We start from the raw sequence: 13,634 nt of genomic DNA, 5'->3' as shown, positions 1-13,634 counted from the left end.
AAACAGCAGCGAGGACAGCAACAATTGAAATCTGACGAGAATGCAGGTGTTAATGCTTGTGCTCCTAGAGAGATTGCCATAGGATCCTTAATAACTTCAGGTGGTCAGAACTTTCATTTTATTGTATGTTCAAAAAGACCCTCCAGTATCACAGTGCCCCCTAAAACTAGGTAAGGGCATAGATTTCAAGTTTAATCCAAATGAAGCAAGTTTACTGCTCTAACCGCTTCCTTCAGTGGATATTTCTTTGAATTCTTCAAGATCCAAATATTCATCAACCTCATTTGAGATCTGTGATGGGATCACGGCTCATGATGGCATGGCTGCAAATAATGCTACGTGTTCATTTAGAACGAATATACTGAGGTTTAATCCATGGGTTTAGTCTGTAATGTTCAGAACACAGTTTAGTTGTATTTACTGTAGCTTCAAAGTTAGTGCCTACTGTGCTTTGTTTTATACAAAATGGATTGCTGCTTTTATTGCTTTTTCTGCTATAGAAAATATTTGCTTAATGCTTTTAAGTGGCAGCGTGCATAAAATTGCATTTGGTTTTCAACTGGGAAGCCTTAGCTCATTCAGTTTGTCACTAGTGTAACAAGCTAGACTGTGCCCAACTGATATTCACCTTGTAGCACCCTCAGTAGGGTCAAAGAGGAGCTTTTACTGGTCTAGTAGGGAGTTGTTGCAAATGCAGGTTAAAATGCTGTTATGAAACTACAGGAAGTGGCATTTAGAAAGCCTGTGCGCTCAGTGGCTTTCAGAGCAATGCCACATTGGATTCATTTATATTTACAATTGGCTACAAGCTTCTGGAAAAGGCTGAATTCTTTCTGTATAGCATCTGGAGCAGGAGATGTTCTGTTATTAGCTTTATTGATATAAAGGCTGTATCCATTAAGATAAGAAAATCGAATAAGCCATTTTATGAAACAGTGGCTAACAATTTCCATTATCAGAGAAATATGTATGTAGTTAAATTTTGATAGATACGTAGTTATTTTACTTACAGCTCACAATTCTTTTTTGCCATGATCATAATATAGTGTTCAGCCTTGGAGAGACAGAGAATCAACTGTATAAATAGACTGCAGCTTCTTTGCACCTCAGGGAATGGGATAGAGGGAGATTAGCAGGAAGAGTTAATGAGACTGAAGCCCCCCAGTAAGAAGTTGAATACAGTTGGCTGTGCAGCCTTCTGCCCATCTGAACCAGCGATTTGGTTCAGAGTGGAGTTACACCAGCTTACCTGGGCAAGGATTTGGCATCATGTTCAGGAGTGCACATCATTTCTTTAGTAAACCATCTCCACTGAAGTTGTTTATGTGCAAAGTAGATGTGAGGTTGTTAATTGTAAAACTTGATCTTCTGAGACAAATACATCCTTAGTATGATTCCTTTGAATTTAGTGAGGATGACCTAATGTACTTAAATAAGGTATATTTAAACAGAAGGTAAAAAAAAATCTAGCTTGTCTTCACCCCGATACAAAGGTGTCTGGTGTTATTATTATAGCGTCTTAACGTTTTTCTAGCTCCTACGTTATAATTAAGATAAATTTATTATTTCCTTTTATTTTTATGAGTCATTTCTTACTCAGTGAAAGGCATCAAGACTCTCAAATCTTAGCAGTAAAAGTTCTGTTCCCCAGTACTTTAATGGCCTTGTATTACAATTAACTGATGACCTTGAGTCCCTAAAGGATTTAGAGTAATTTAATAAGTACGTAGTTACAGCAAGCAGTAAAAATACGCTTGCTTCTCTATGTGCAGTACACTACTGGGTCACTCCTTTGCACATGTCATTGACCCTTATCTATAATAATACATCCCTGTAGAGAAAACTCGAAATATTCCATGATATGTTATTACTGCTCTGGAAACTCTTTTAAATTTTCATGCTGATAAAGATATTAACTTAGAAAAATAAGACAAATCCTTTTGTCTGAACAGCAGTTGAAAATCTGTGTTGTGACTACAGCTGACTGAAGCTCAATTACTTTAATAAATGTATTCCAAATTTCATCTCGATTACATTTGCATTTTAATGAAGGATTCTCACCTACTTGTCAAATAGGCAGCCCAGCTAAATTTATTAAGTTATTGTGTAAACAGGGTATTGTGATGCCAGAATTTAAATGGAGAAATATTTGATGTCCTATTCTAGCAATACACTGTAAATCTACGTTGTAAAAAAATACATTGGTCACCTCTGTATTTTAAGTTTGGATCTATTTTACTGTTTTCCTGACAAGCGTCCATGAACCTTTAGGGTCATTCATAAATTTCCCAGAAATAACTCTGTGGAATCATGAAAGGATTATTTTTGTTTAAACCAGGTAGTTATTACAGCTTTTTTATATCCTGCGTTTCTGTTAATTCTTTTTTTTTTTTTTTTCTCCTGTGCTTGGAGATTGTAGAGCTACTTTTTGTAATACCTGGGACTTCAAGGAAGTTATAGACTAAAAATGTTCGTTCACAAGTGTGTATAATGTTTCCTATTCCTATGGGTATATGAGAGTGAGTTCTGGTATACACATATTAAAGCCTTCTATATTAGATTAGACTTAAAACAAAAATACTGATTGTACTTGCTATTTATGCATCTTTCTCTAATAATACTGGTTATGGCTAGTTATACTGGTTATTCTAGTTTAAAATTATCTTTACCACTTGTCTTTGATTCACGTAATAACCTCATTGTTTGTTATTTGTGGCATAATATACACCTACAGCAGGGGTTTTGATCTTTAAGAGGGAATGCTTACATTAGCGCGTGCAGAAATTTAAAAGCACTATGAAGGGGAAAAATATCTTTACATACAAATATCTTGATGGTAGAAAGGAGAGAGAAAACTACTGGAAAAGGACATAAAAGCAAGAATTAAAGGCCATTAACCATTTTCTAGTATTCCAAGAGAAGTATATTATGCAAAATACTAAGTTCTTATGAAAAATATTAAGCCAGTCTGATGCAACTCTGAAATCCTTATGTTTTACTAAAGCACACAGCATTTCTTATCAGGGGCATCTTATTTTCTTATCTTTTTTTTTTTTTTTTTTTTTTTTTTTTTTCCAAAGCTAGTGTAGAAATATCTAGCAGACAGGTTATCTACCTGAACTGGAAATGTTTTCAGGCTTGTGTTTATAGTTGCTGGACATAAAAAATAATGTCAACAAAACCAAAAACCCAGTCCCCAAACCATTAAATTCTGCAAGTGGTTTTCCATCAAGGGAAGCAAGGAGGGAGTAAACTGCTCCCCTTAAACTAGTGAATTCAGTGCCTGAAATTTGTACCTTATATGACCTTCAGGTTCTTTAATACATGTAAGAAAAGGGAGTTTTTACTTGTCAGTAAAACAAATGAGGCCCAGCTTTCAAGCCTAGATTGTGTTTGAAAGAATCAATACTGCCTGATGACACTTGATTCAAAAGTCAGCAACACCTTAACTCAAAGGGATGTGTCCTATGCCTGGATAGTATGCTTGTCTGACTTGGAACAGCTGCTATGTTCTTGCTAATATTTTAATCAAAGGCTGTAGAGTAATTGTGTGCCATCTTTTTTTTTTTTTTTTTTTCTTTTTTTTACCTCTGTTGTCATCCTACAGGGAGTGCATTCTGGTTTCTTCTTCATTTTCTTTTCTTGCAGTAATACCCTGCCTGTTGTCTTCAGCTCACTCACAGGCTTCACTGGCACCTTCGCTGTTTCTAACAGTGCAGCCTTCTGACAGCAAGTGGAATTTAGCAGCTAACAGGTAGCTTCAGGGCAGTGCCTGTCAGGCTGTGACAACTGAGTTAAGACAGTGAGGGGCTCAGTGGTCAATTGGCTGCTATAAATTACAATCCGGCAGGGAGTTTTTAAATCAAGTAGTGGACAAAGTGATACTGAGTTCAAGACATCCAATAGTTAACCTGTGCAGTACTGAAAGAGATAAGGGAAAGATCTCCCAGTTCATATTGGGGAATTGTTGTCTTTTGTTATCATATTACAGAAGGAAATACTAATGTTGAACTCTTGAATATAGAAGAATGTGAAATCTCTGTTAAAAACTAATTTCTCTGTTGCCCACCAACTTAATCAATTTGATAGTGTCTTTAGCACACTGACCAACTTGTGATGATTTTTGGCAGGCAGCATATCAGTTCTGTGAAGCAAGGTGGAGAATACTTTCATATACTTCACCAAGAATCACTGGAGAGGCAGAATGCGCTGACAGCAGCCCAGCAGGCTCAGGGCACAAGATGGAGAACTGAGTTCCAGCCACCCAAATACTCCTTTGATGCAGAAGAGTCAGAGGAAGAAATAAACACGTAAGTCAACTCAGAGGGCTTTTGGTGGTCTGAGGGCAGTGGTTTTAAAAAGGGACAGTTTCCAGTTTCTGTCATTACTTGGTATTAAAGCAAAATATTACTACTTGTGTGAACTAGAAAGAGAAAATGCTTAAAATCTGGGTGAAGACCTGTAAACTTAGCAAGTAGGGAAAAAAAATGCTTGAGGTGCTGTTGTAAAAAGAAGTTTAGAAGGTAGAAGGTTATTGAACTCAGCAGACGTTTCATAGCCAACTCAGAACTGATTCTCTGAGGAGAAAAGTAGGAGGCCTGGTGAGTTTGTACCATGCTTTTGTTCCCACAATGGGACCACAGCATTAAGAATAAAAAAGAATTGCATTCAGCAGAATAGTTGGCTTAGCTTGCAGAGCGGGTTTCTTCACTAGTTCAGACCTATTACTTACTACATTCTTCAGGTTTTCTCTCCATTTGATCATTAGATAGTCTTCAATTCTTTGGCTCATGCTGGTCTTTTCAGTGCACCTCTAATGGCTGTTGTAACACTGTAGTTGTCTTCCATTTGTGAACCCTCGCAAGGTGGTAAGATGATTAAATACTTGCTCAGCAGGACAGAGTAGCTCTTCTAGAGGTTACACACCTTTGGAGCCTTACTGCATCAAAAACTCATCCGTCTCTAACAGTCTTTTCTCATCAGTTTGCTGTGGCTTTTACCACTTCCAGGTACCAGCTTTCTCTCATTCACCTTTCTTCCATGAACTGACTCTCAACTTGGAACACCCAGTCTCCAGAGACATTTGAGATGCAATCATGCCCTAAAGTGGGACAACAATATATAGCCATTATTAAAAAATAAGAAATAAAATCTTTCCTGTTAGTATGAAGCCCAGACCAAAAAGCAAACAAGTAGTACAGACAGGCTGAGAGATTTTGAACAGAAACATACCATTTTACTAGAGTAACACTTAATATCCAACATTCTAAATGGTCACTAATTGAATGGCTAGAAAAGGTGGGGAAGGAATAAAGTTTTACTAAGAGGTACTGTTATGAAAGGAGAAAAGGTATAGGTTATTAGTCAAAGTATTTTGGAATCTTAGCCTCTAATGTCTGTATCATATAAAACTTTCTCCTTTCTTTAACAAGTCACCTGCAGCTGTATTATTTAAATGGCACTTTGAAGCACTTTGATCCTATGTTAATGAAGGCCATATGAACGTTTTAGGTAAACATGATAATTTTTAAAATAATAAAAATTGAATATGTAAGAACCACCCTGAAAGCTTTCTGTAAAATCCATGCTTATTTTTTTTATCTGTAACTGTTCTATCTACCCATAATTCAGCTAATCCACATTTATTGGAGACAAATAATTTATTACATGTATGAAAAATACCATTGCCTTTATTATTGTGACCATTCAGATTATTGAAGTAATTTATTTTCTTCTGTAAGGAAAAGCTTCTTTCTTGAGCAAGGCTGACCTAAAAAGATTTAATATTCCTCTTTCCTTTATGAAGGTATACTTGTGTAGGCAAAATTACCTTCATTTAGGTACGGCTTCTCCTAGCAGTAAAAAAGCTTTTACTGGTGCAGAGTGTACTAGGCTTGTGGGTGAATACTGATAAAACCACTTTAATCCTATATTTGCACCAAGGTTTTTGCCAGTTGTAAAAATTTATGAAGAAAAAAATCTTACAACTAACCTAAAAATCTACACTATGAAAAGTTCCTAGTGTAAACCCATATCCTCTAATATTTTCAATGTGTTGAAACTTAAAACTAATCTTAATTTAGAGATTAACTTAATTTTTAGACAAAAGACCTCTAACATCTGCCAATATTTCTAAAAGGGAAATCATTAAACTTATCATCAGATGTCAAAATTAGGTAGTCTTATGGAGAACTTTCTCAACCCCAGGATGTGTTGGGTGGGACAGGAGTACGCACTGAAACACATGTGAAACAAGAACACGCTTTGACAGATGTATTCATTCAAACCGTCCCACATGATTTTTCACACATGCAGGAGCCCTGCCAACATGTGTTAGTTCCAGTTGTGTGCTGTTACACATATGCTTGTCTGCAATGGTAAACAGTTTAATGTTATATTTTCTTTGTGGACCTCCTGTCTTCTGTATACTATTGATAAATGAAGTCTACATTATCTCACTGTGCTTATTCAGCTCGAATCTCCATTATCTAACACCAGGTGCAGGTAGTTATTTACATTTGGGGAAAAACAGCTGTAAACATTTCCTTTTCTTGCTTGGTAGCATTTTATAAATATTTTGCACAGATATAAGTGGCCAAACAGGCTTGTGGCAGTGAAGAAACAGTGCCTACAGCCTATAAAGAGCTCAGTTTTCTGTTACATTGGTTTTGCCAGCACTTGGGGTGAATCTTTTCAACTTAATCTTTATTGTTTTCTGTGCACACAATATGTTAACCCAGGAAAAATTGAACAGAATTTTACAGGCACATCTTGAAACTTTGGCCTCGTGTGTATATAATCCCACTGATGCCATTGGCATGATACCAACAGAAGACAAGTGTAATGGAATGTAAGCAGTATGTCAGCATCTTTTCTCAAACAAATCAGTCATGTTTTTTTGTCTGCCCCCAAATTTGATTTTGCATAAATGCTCAATTGCTAATAATAAGTAGTAGTATAAATATGTAAATACAAACAATACCATATTTATAATTTATAAAGTACTGTAAGCAAATTAGAAATAAATAATAATTATATATCCTGGTAAACATAAATATTGATATATGATAATAATATATTAATAAATTATAATAAATGCAGTTATTAATTATTTAGAAATATACCTAAGTATTTCTTTTAATGTAAGGAGGAAAAGAGGGAGTGTGGTGATGTGAACATAATAAACAGTTTTATTGGCAATATCTCCATTTCACATACTCCTTTTTTAACTTCAGTCTTTGTCCTGTCCCACAGTTGCTCTCCAACAGAAGGCAACCACCTGAGGAAGTCAGGGAAGAAGAAAAAAAAGATGACCTTACGGTCTTTCACTCCTGTTTATACCAGTGTCTTGATTCCAAGCCCCCCTGGAGCAAAAAGGTATCTTTGAAGGCAGATTTATGTCCTGCTGTCCTTGGTAGGACACAAGTGAAATTCACAGCAACACAGACCCATAACACATATACCTATAGCTACTGTTCAATTGGTAAACACAGATCCTGAGAATTACAGGAGTTTATGATGAAATAGTCTGTCTTTACTAATAGCAATTGTTTAATTCTAACTTTCAATGATGGAATCCTAATGAGTTACTGAAAACTCTGTACGTGTGCATCTACACAAACACATCGTTTGCCTTGCTGATCTTGACTCAGCAAACTCTAAGTTGCATGAAATTGGCTTATGTGGTACAGCCACATTTCAAGATTGGGCTCATTTTAGGGAAAGGCTATCAAAATTAAATTTAGTTTGCCTAGTTAAAAAAAAAAAAGTAGGCCCACAAAAGAGAGGAGGAGAAGACAGTATATGAACTGTGTACACTTTTTTGTTTTCTATTAGTCACTAATACACACTATCTGTTCTAAGTTCATTAACCCAATTGCTCACCAGAAGTGTCTATATATATATATTTACATTTGCATGTGGAATAAGCTAAAATGCCAAAGATAATCTTAATTCAGAAAAAGATGGGTCCAACACTTTAAACACACACTGCTTTTTCTTAAATGCAAAACCTAGAAGCTACTGTAGAATCCAAAAACCATAAGAATCCATACCATAAAGGGATAAATGCTGGGATCTTCACAGGTATGAAAGCACTGAGCATATCACCAAGACAAGTCCATTAAAATTTCACATCCAAAAATATGCTTTCGGGATTCAGAGTTATGTATTAACATTACAAAAACCTTGAGAGGGTGTCTAGACTTCTCTGGGACAATGAAAAAACCCATCTGCTACAGAAATGCTTAGCTGTATCTATTTCAGCTAACATGATGCCAGTTTGACTGTTTCCCTGACTCTATAGTATAACACACTTGTTTCTCTTCTTTGCAGTGAACATCTTTTCCGACAGCTGTGCGCTATACACTGGCTTTTGGAAGCTTTGACTCTTGAATCCAACAGTTCGATGCACTCCATATTAACCTGTTGGAATCCAATGTATGTGCACAATGCATGATAGTAGATGGAATGAGGAGCTTGGGATCTTTTGTCCTTTATATGCTGCTGTTTCTCATCTTTCAAGTAATAACTGTTTCAGTGAAATGTTATTCTGTGCCATGTAACATAAGCAAATTTTTCATCAACTTTACCCGCACACAGTCAGCAGGGAGTTGTACAGTCAAATCAGTAGCACAGCATGGTCCTCTGTTATTGCAAGTTGCAGAACCAGGAGAAAATACTGAGCTATTGCAGCCAAATTTAGTTGTGTTTTCTTTCCTTTTTCTCTTTTGGTTAATAATTATGCAAATTAAATACATGTAGTACTATATGTGTGTATATTCCCATAGCCTTCCCTCAGGGGGTTATCCCAGTGAACTCAACAGAAATTCCATATGCATTATAATTACAGAATAAAGCCAGCTATTAAGTGATATTTAGTAGCTGGTTTTATTCTATCAATTATGTATGACAGTGTTGGGTACTTGTAAAAGATGCATTGCTTCTGAACTTTTATACTGTTAAAAGTAAATATTAAGTTCCCAACATTCTTAGTCAATATAATCATGTTGACATAACATGTGTTTAAATTATTCATAAGTGTTTGGTGAAACAGTGAACAGTTGTTATGCTCTGATTTGCAGGGCAGAGCTCTTCAAAGCTGTTCTGTTCTCTCTGTATATTCTTAATCAAGACAAACTGTGCCTAAGTATAACAGATGCGGCAGAGTAGCATTATATAGAATTAGCGTGATAAATTGGAGGGGAGAATCAGCCCAGTATGTATTGTAGATGGGTTCTTTACCCTTTCACATGTGAGGACCAGCCAATAGACTGGGATGAAATAAACAGTTTGTCGGCAAGTCTCATGGATACAGGCTGACAGCAAAGTATAAATGCATAAGGGTCGATTAATTTCTGGGTTCTGAAGTAGTGCAGTCTCTTGTTGCATACTTCCTTCTGCTCCATGTGTCTGTCTAACCACCACTCCTCTCCTTCAATGTCACTTGAGCCGATCTGCATACATACATTCTTCATTACACAGGAACCGTGAAAAATTAGGTGTACATTTAGATCATATAGTGTCTGAACAAAAAGAGAGATTTTTTTTTTTTTTTTAATGTGGTGAAGGAAGCAAGCTTAGAGCGCTAGTCTGCTGTGTAAAACCTGTGACTGATTAGGTGGGGACTGCATGATAAATGAGACTACCTCAGCAATGACCTGTTGTTATACCACAGCTGTGAGGACTGCAGCTTCCACATTTACCTTTGTCAACATGATGTAACATTTAAACTTTTGGACTAGTACAGGTCCTCATTCAGCCAACAGCACTGAAAAATCAAATTTGTATGAACCTGCTGTCACTTGCATCCATGAAATCTTGCTATACTGGACAAAATTCTTCAGTACCTGCACAGAGGAAGTTGAGAGCATAATCTGGCCCAATACATGCATGATAGTTTGTAGAATAACTGTGCTTTCTTTAGATTCTTCTTCACTTGTGACTATAATGTACTCATGACTTACAGACCTTGCATTGTCTTTCCATTTCTTATCAGCAAAGATATACATCATAGTAGTGGTCAGCCACCATTTACTCTCCAATTATTGCATTTTTTAAAGAACTTACAATAAAAGCAAGACACTCAAAATGGAAAATTAATGAAATTGTTTTCATTTAGGGACCCTGGTGGTTGTAAAAAAACAGTAAAAGAAATCGAAGAGGAAAAGTTTGCAACATGTATGTGGGAACTCTTTATTACAAACACAAAGGTAAGTTCATTGTTGATTTCTTCTTTGGGATCTAATTCAACTTTTCAAACATTTGTTCTGTTGCTTAATTGAAATCCCCTGATACCACATTTTATGCTCTGGATCTTGTGACTGCAGAGTACTTGTGTCTCAGGTTTTGAAGAATAATAATTTGATACTAGGTAATAGGAAGAGCAGTATGTAGCTGATTGAAACTGTGGCTTGGTCTTAGTGATAAGTACTGATGTGGGAAGAATTCAATATTCAGCTAAAACATAACTAGTCTCTTGTTTGCATTTGCCCCCTTTTTAATGACCCAGAGTCATGTAACAATACTTGTTCACACAAATAGGTCTTCAATCAAATGGGAATTTCAGACTGGTATCCTGAAGGCCTTTTATTCTAGTAAATTCTAGGCTGGGCGAGGAATGGATTGAAAGCAGCCCTGAGGAGAAGGACTTGGGGGTATTGATTGATGAGAAGCTCAACATGAGCCGGCAGTGTCCTGGGCTGCATCAAAAGAGCTGTGACCAGCAGGTCAAGGGAGGTGATCCTGCCCCTCTACTCCACTCTTGTGAGACCCCACCTGGAGTACTGCGTCCAGCTCTGGGGGCCCCAGTACAAGACAGACACGGAGCAGTTGGAGAGAGTCCAGAGGAGGCCACGAAGCTGATCCGAGGGCTGGAGCACCTCTCCTATGAGGACAGGGTGAGAGAGCTGGGATTGTTCAGCCTGGAGAAAAGGCGGCTCTGGGGAGATCTAATTGCGGCTTACCAGTACCTGAAGGGGGCCTACAGGAAAGATGGTGAGGGTCTGTTTATCAGGGAGTGCAGTGACAGGACAAGGGGTCATGGGTTTAAGCTGAAGGAGGGTTGATTTAGATTAGATGTTAGAAAGAAATTCTTTACTGTTAGAGTGGTGAGGCACTGGAAGAGGTTGGCCAGAGAGGTTGTGGCTGCCCCTGGCTCCCTGGAAGTGTTTTAAGACCAGGTTGGATGAGGCTTTGGGCAACGTGGTCTAGTGGAGGGTGTCCCTGCCCGCAGCAGGGGGGTTGCAACTAGATGATCTTTAAGGTCCCTTCCAACCCAAACCATTCTATGATTCTATGGTTGCCTTTTTACACAGAATTTAAAGCTGAATTCAGAAACAAATTCTAAATGTTGAGACCTTTAAAGAAAGCAGGATTCACTTGCCACATTCAAAGTCAAGGAAAGAACTAGCAATTCTGATGAAAGCTTTTTAAAAGAAAAATAAGTTTAATACCTGAGAGGAAATTAAATACTAGAAAATTATCTGTAACACTTGGTAACTGTTTTACTGTCTTTCTGAAACCACAGAGTGACTTTTCTTCTTGCAACTGCTGGACTAGAGGAAAATGAAGGGGGAATGAGTGATGCTTAGGAGTCAAATTAGGAGAATTTATAAAGAACCAATCAGTTTCTCACTCTGTAGCATATCTTGCATTTTGATCTTCAGTCATTTGCTTAAGCTTTTAGTTTCTTGCTTTGCCTCCTATAAGGCTAAATTAAACAAGTTTTGTGAAGTGCTTTTAGAACCCCAGGTGAAGCACTCTTAGAAATATGAGCTGTTGTTACATGCAGGCTATTTGTTCCTGATATTTGTCAACACCTGCAGCTTATTACCCTCATGACATAATAATTAAAATGATTCAGTATAAGATTACAATTTCTGTTGGGGAATAAGCAGCAAAAGTTGTGAAACTTTTAAGAGACAAAGATTGTGTGTTTATGCAAATATTCTTCCTGCTGTTAGCAAACAGAGCAGGAAAGTCAGCGAGTCACATAAATAGCAGAGTTGTTTCTAAATATGAGGCTTTCTGATTTTTTCCATACAGTCTTACCAGTTCTCTAAAGTCAGGTCCAAATGATCATGAGCAGAAGAACCAAAGTGCATGTCAGTCTTGACATGTCTCTTAGCATTTACATTGCTGAGACTTTTATTTTTTTTCCGCCCTGAATTAATGACAATTTCCTTTCTGTCATTTACGCTATTATTACTTGAAGACTGCTTTTCATATTTGATATGAAACTTCTAGTGGAAATACTGGATTCCTTCAGGGGCAGTGGCTTTATAATGCATATTGTTCTGATTATCAAGCCTGAAGAATTTAGTCTGCTTTCAGACTTCAGTTTTACATTCCTGACACAGGAAATTCATTTGCCAGGTTATTGGGTGCTGGGACGAGACCTGACCATTTATCAAACCACTTTGACCTGTTCTTCCCTGTACATGAGAAGGTTGCTCTATTACCAGCCTTGTCTGCAGCGTTACTCATTTACAAATTAGCTTAATTTGTTGGCATTAATGCTATAGCAGAGGAGTATTGAAGATAGATATCAAAATGAAGGAAGTACTACCCAAGAAATCACTAGCTTGTTTGAAGTCACTGGAGAAAGATCTATGAGGTTACAGGAGGACCAGAAGGATATAATATTGGAATTAGTTACAGAAATATGATTCTTTGATGTCAAATCACTATAGAAACCCCCTCCTTTCTATTCATTTTCTTTCTTCTATGTACAGAAATGCACCTGGAAAGCACGATACACTCCACTTCACAGGAAGATAAACAAGACATCTATTCCAGGCATCTCTCAGCTTAGCAGTCAGTCATCTCCCCGTGGTCAAACTCCTCGTGGCAGCGAAACTTCCACTGTACTTTGCTCTGAAGACAACGTCAAGATTAGTGTAGATTCATCTGATGTTATGAGTGAGTCAGCACAAGCTAAAGAACAACCACTTCTTTTCCCCTGTAAGTTACTTTTCTTGACTGCCAATATCAAATGGATTTGCTTTCATTGTTACTAGGGAGAACCTACATCAGAGACACTGCTAGATGTACCAGTGTATTTCTCTTCAAGCATATGGAACTTGGCACAAGTTTCTCTGTGCCCTCCGTGTTAGCAACTTGGTTTAAAGACAATATAATCCCATGTGGATATTAAGAGTTTTAATGTAATGTTCAGTTAAGGCAGTTGTATAATCAGACTGTCATCCACATCTATAGGGTCCAACAGGTGGTCAAAACAGTGAAACTGTTCACTGCCATAACCAACTGATCCACTGACTATATATCTGTCGAACTTAGGGGTTTCTTACTCTGTATTCCTCCTACTCATCCATCAGTGATAACCCACGCTTGATAGACCTGACAGAATAGTTTCTCTCTTAGCTCTGCAATGCGTTTCAGTACAAAGCCAGGTAACCTTAAGTCTTTTCCCTTCCAAGTAAAGCTGGACCAGAAAAGCACATTAGCATTTAGTACTGCTAATTACCTTTTAATTGACATTTATAATATCATTATTAGACTGCTCTGCTAGACTCTAAATTGCTAATAAGGAAGGAGCTCTTGGAATCGTTAGGGATAGTTCTGTGAACATTCAGTATCTATCAAAAAGGCAAGAACAACCCTAAGAGTGAAGT

The 13,634-nt window shown here is 37.3% G+C and overlaps 1 protein-coding gene across 2 annotated transcripts in view; it reads left to right on the top strand.

Annotated features, from left to right (window-relative positions):
* CCDC60 (coiled-coil domain containing 60) overlaps positions 1-13,634 on the top strand; it is a 66,267-nt gene that overhangs the window by 40,039 nt on the left and 12,594 nt on the right. Inside the window, exons 4-8 of one of the 2 annotated variants that reach the window (XM_075769822.1) lie at positions 4,131-4,310; positions 7,255-7,377; positions 8,335-8,439; positions 10,121-10,211; positions 12,735-12,963. In XM_075769822.1, the coding sequence (XP_075625937.1) occupies positions 4,131-4,310; positions 7,255-7,377; positions 8,335-8,439; positions 10,121-10,211; positions 12,735-12,963 (728 nt within the window). The remainder of the gene's footprint in view (positions 1-4,130; positions 4,311-7,254; positions 7,378-8,334; positions 8,440-10,120; positions 10,212-12,734; positions 12,964-13,634) is intronic. The other variant, XM_075769823.1, reaches the window with a different exon arrangement.

The sequence above is a fragment of the Balearica regulorum genome, chromosome 17 (genome assembly GCF_011004875.1).
Source record: "Balearica regulorum gibbericeps isolate bBalReg1 chromosome 17, bBalReg1.pri, whole genome shotgun sequence".
In the NCBI taxonomy this organism is placed as follows: Eukaryota; Metazoa; Chordata; class Aves; order Gruiformes; family Gruidae; genus Balearica; species Balearica regulorum.
Note: the sequence above shows the minus strand (reverse complement) of the source record. Positions and strands in the feature narration are given on the sequence as shown.